We start from the raw sequence: 3767 nt of genomic DNA, 5'->3' as shown, positions 1-3767 counted from the left end.
GGCAGACTGCAATCAACATTATAAGGTGCATTACCGCCACCTACTGTTTGGAAAGTTTGATGAGAATGGTCAGAAGTGTCTCGAAGTGTCACTCTCACTCAGAAAAAAATTATACCGCAAAATTAGATAAAGCATTTGTGCTTTCTACGTTAGTCGAAATTTAGTTTTAGGTCAGTTACATAAATGGAAACCATATGTGGACGATGTATAGAATTAAATAAACCCCCCTTCCCATGCTCTATAAATCAACCTGTGTAGGCTAATGTAACTAGAACAGCATCAATCATATTGTTATTTTTTTTATCAAAACCCACGTGGAGGTGTGAAATGTTAGCTTCAGTTTCTATCTAAATTAGCTATGGCCCTCTCCTCTGTCTACAGGAATAGAGTCCCTCCCAAATCTGTGTCCCCCGACAGTCTCTCAAAGCTAGGCCTGAAAAATGAGGACTGAGAAGGCCTACTTGCCTGTTCCATTACTTTCTCTCCTCAAAGGTAGTTGGACTTTTCTGGGAGCCATCTCCACGAGATGCCCCTAGGGTATAGGCCTATCTCTGTCCTCCTTACTCAAACTGGACCTATGAGCCACAATTAGAACCACAATGGAATTGGTGATTTCACTACGATTTGAAGTTTGAGGACAACTTACATCTTACAGTAAAGATTGTACATGGTCTGTTTCAGTTTTAAACTGTACAATGTGTTGTTTTACGTGTGTTTTTGTTTTAAATGTGATTCCTTATTTAATGTCGTTGCAGTAATGCTTAGTATTTACTTTAGGTCAGGGTAAGGGTCAGGACTGGGTCCTCAACCATCTCATTTACCCTGGCCCTCGGCCCAGAGGCGTCGCCCTTGCATCCACCTGCAACGCTTCAACTGTGTACGAGCCCCAGCACATAGCCCAAAAAAGTGCTCTGCTGGCCCATACACAAAGCATCCATAGTCGATTGCAAACTTTTTAAGTCTACATTTGTGGAGCAGTGACAAGACACAGGTAACCAGCCCGTGATTAAATACTGTATCTCGTCTAGCATATCTTGACTTTGTCATACATTTCACAGCCGCCAGATCGCGCTGTTTTGTAAATGTAGTCCACTTGGCCTATTATAATTCCATTGACAGTGCCCAGTGCTGTGTATGATCCTGTGATGTCAGCATATACTAGTCTGAAAATTGTATTGGGAAATGTTTTCAATTAAGGGGTATCAATAGTTTTGTTCTGTGCGGTTTTATGTGCTCCTTAACCTGAACTGGAGGTCGAAGTAGGCTACCGGATCTGATGCATTGCTTATTTCAATATAATGTTAAATCAAACATTGGTTACGGGAACTGGTAATCCAACTTATACATTAATTTAGATGTTTTTATTTCATTTATGTCTTGCCTTTGGATGTTTGGATCTCTGTTGTGATTGCTTTGCAATTGATTGGACAGGATTCACCACGTGATCGTCCTTCGACTGGAGTTTCCACGACAGCTGAAAGCAGCCGAACGGCTTCAACATTCTCCTGTTTTAATAATCTAAACTGAACTCAAACAAAGATCAGGGTTCATAAAATGGGTGATAAGAAGAGCCCCACAAGGTAACTGTTTATATCTGGTTTCAAAGAGGTACTGAAAACAACTAGTGGCGATTACTTGAGTGCACGACGACCAATGGATGAAGTAGTAGGCAAGCATTGTAGCGTTCATGGCGGACTGGCTTGTTTTATGTGGCCGCTGTGACAAACACAGGCTACTGTATTATCCTCAACAATTTGTGTGATTAATATCGTATTTACGTATTGTATTAAGCTTTCGAGAAAGCGTTTGGTTGACCTCCGTATTGTCACGTCTAAACCATTGCACTCTATGCGTTTGTTTTGTCTGAAGGCCGAAGCGGCAACCCAAGCCCTCCGCCGACGATGGATACTGGGACTGTAGTGTCTGTACATACAAGAACAGTGCAGAGGCGTTCAAGTGCATGATGTGCGATGTACGAAAAGGAACGTCAACCCGGTAATTGTGCAATTCTACCCTGTTTTGATTTGTAGAACTGCCAGCAAGCTTCTTGAACATAAATTAAATAGCAGTTAACAAGACTCTACCTTTACTTATAATTAATTGATATGATTAGTTTTCCATGCAAACACTGGCTACATGGTCAATTATAAGGTTTTGAAAAGTTGTTGTGAAACTGAGTACCAGCATAATGTATATTTATGCAGGCCTATATATCAAAGTATTTACATTGGAGACTTGAATGTTGAGTATGATCATTATATGATTATTTTAATGTATTTTATCATCACCTAAAATTACTTGGGTCTCTTTTAATTCTCTCAGGAAACCTCGCCCTGTTTCTCAATTGGTCGCACAGCAAGTTACTCAGCAGTTCGCCTCACCAACACAACCCAAAAAAGAAAAAAAAGAAAAATCGGAGAAAGAGAAGAGTGATAAGGAACCAACATTAAAAAAGAGCAGTAACAAGAAGACAAGGTAATTTTGTAATCTGTAATTGTTTACACTTGCATAAGACAAGTAAACAACCCTTTTGTATTTTGTCAGTGAATTTCGTGCAGCGCACTTTAAAATTGATGATCTTTCTTTCATGTTCTTGTTCGGTAGAATACATTCCACTAATTCATGTTGATATTCAAATATTTCTACTTATTGAAGGATCTCGTATTTTTTTGCCTCTACCTCCCAGGCCTAGGTTAAAAAATGTGGACCGGAGCAGTGCCCAACATCTGGAAGTCACCGTTGGAGACCTGACTGTCATAATCACAGACTTTAAGGAGAAAACCAAGCCCACCTCCACCTCCTCCAGTGCTGCATCAGCAGACCAGCACAGCCAAAGTGGCTCCAGCTCCGACAACACTGAACGAGGGGTGTCCAGGTCCTCCTCGCCTCGGGGAGAAGGCTCCGTCAACGGGGAGGCACACTAGCCCCCACCCCCAGCTCTCAACCGGCAGGCTCCGCCCACGTCACCCAGTCATTTGTCAACATGCACATGTGAAACTTTTTTGCCAATTACAGTTTTTTAATTCGGTCGGGGGAAAACTGTGTTCCCGGTGAAGAGCGACAAGTTTTAGTTTTCTCCAGGGAAGAAGACCACATCAACATGAAATCAGCCAGTCTGTCATGATGAATGAACTGAGCACACCTGACAGGCATAAGGACCCCTAGACGTGCAGCTGAACAGTGCCAGGTGTCATGGCAGCATTCACAAACCTCAGTGTTATGTTGTCATCACTCACTTAGTTGATGGTGTCAATCTTTCTAATGTGGACTGTTGAAGACATTAGAGTGTTAGCTACAGAGGATGAACAGAATATGCATTATGAGAATGTGAAGCGGCCATCTCTTAATTGTAGATTGACGTTGAGTTTTTGGTAGCAGCAGACTTTGCACTTGATGGCATCTGGTATGGGTGTTCATGAGAAAGTTGTTTTAGCATTATTTCCAGTCTGGCCAACATTTTACTGAATCATATCACTGTTTATGTTACTGGTTATATCCAGCCATTTTGTTTTATGTCGATGAGAATCATCTCAACTGAAAGTTTGCGTAAAAAGTTTGAAACAATATTGTAAGAAATTCTGCTTCTTCTCCACTTTGTAGAGTCAAGCATGCTATCATTAACAGTGGTTTATATTAAGATATTATGAAATAAAGCTGAAGTGATAGATTTATCAAGCAGAGTGGTAAAAATGTCTTGCTCAATGTGGTTGGTATAGATTTATTTCTTAAGTACCTATAAGAACCAGCACCCTATCAAGCTCTATTGT

The 3767-nt window shown here is 40.9% G+C and overlaps 1 protein-coding gene across 1 annotated transcript; it reads left to right on the top strand.

Moving 5' to 3' along the window:
• The first annotated feature begins 1422 nt into the window (after window positions 1-1422).
• Window positions 1423-3676, top strand: LOC146258410 (YY1-associated factor 2). Its single transcript, XM_084672317.1, has 4 exons — window positions 1423-1580; window positions 1870-1995; window positions 2323-2475; window positions 2687-3676. The coding sequence occupies exons 1-4, from the start codon at window positions 1555-1557 to the stop codon at window positions 2922-2924; spliced, it is 543 nt and encodes a 180-aa protein (XP_084528443.1). The 5' UTR covers window positions 1423-1554; the 3' UTR covers window positions 2925-3676.
• The last annotated feature ends 91 nt before the right edge of the window (window positions 3677-3767 follow it).

The sequence above is a fragment of the Hypomesus nipponensis genome, chromosome 14 (genome assembly GCF_054491055.1).
Source record: "Hypomesus nipponensis isolate SF chromosome 14, ASM5449105v1, whole genome shotgun sequence".
NCBI lineage: Eukaryota > Metazoa > Chordata > Actinopteri > Osmeriformes > Osmeridae > Hypomesus > Hypomesus nipponensis.
This window is presented reverse-complemented; position numbering and strand designations above follow the sequence as displayed.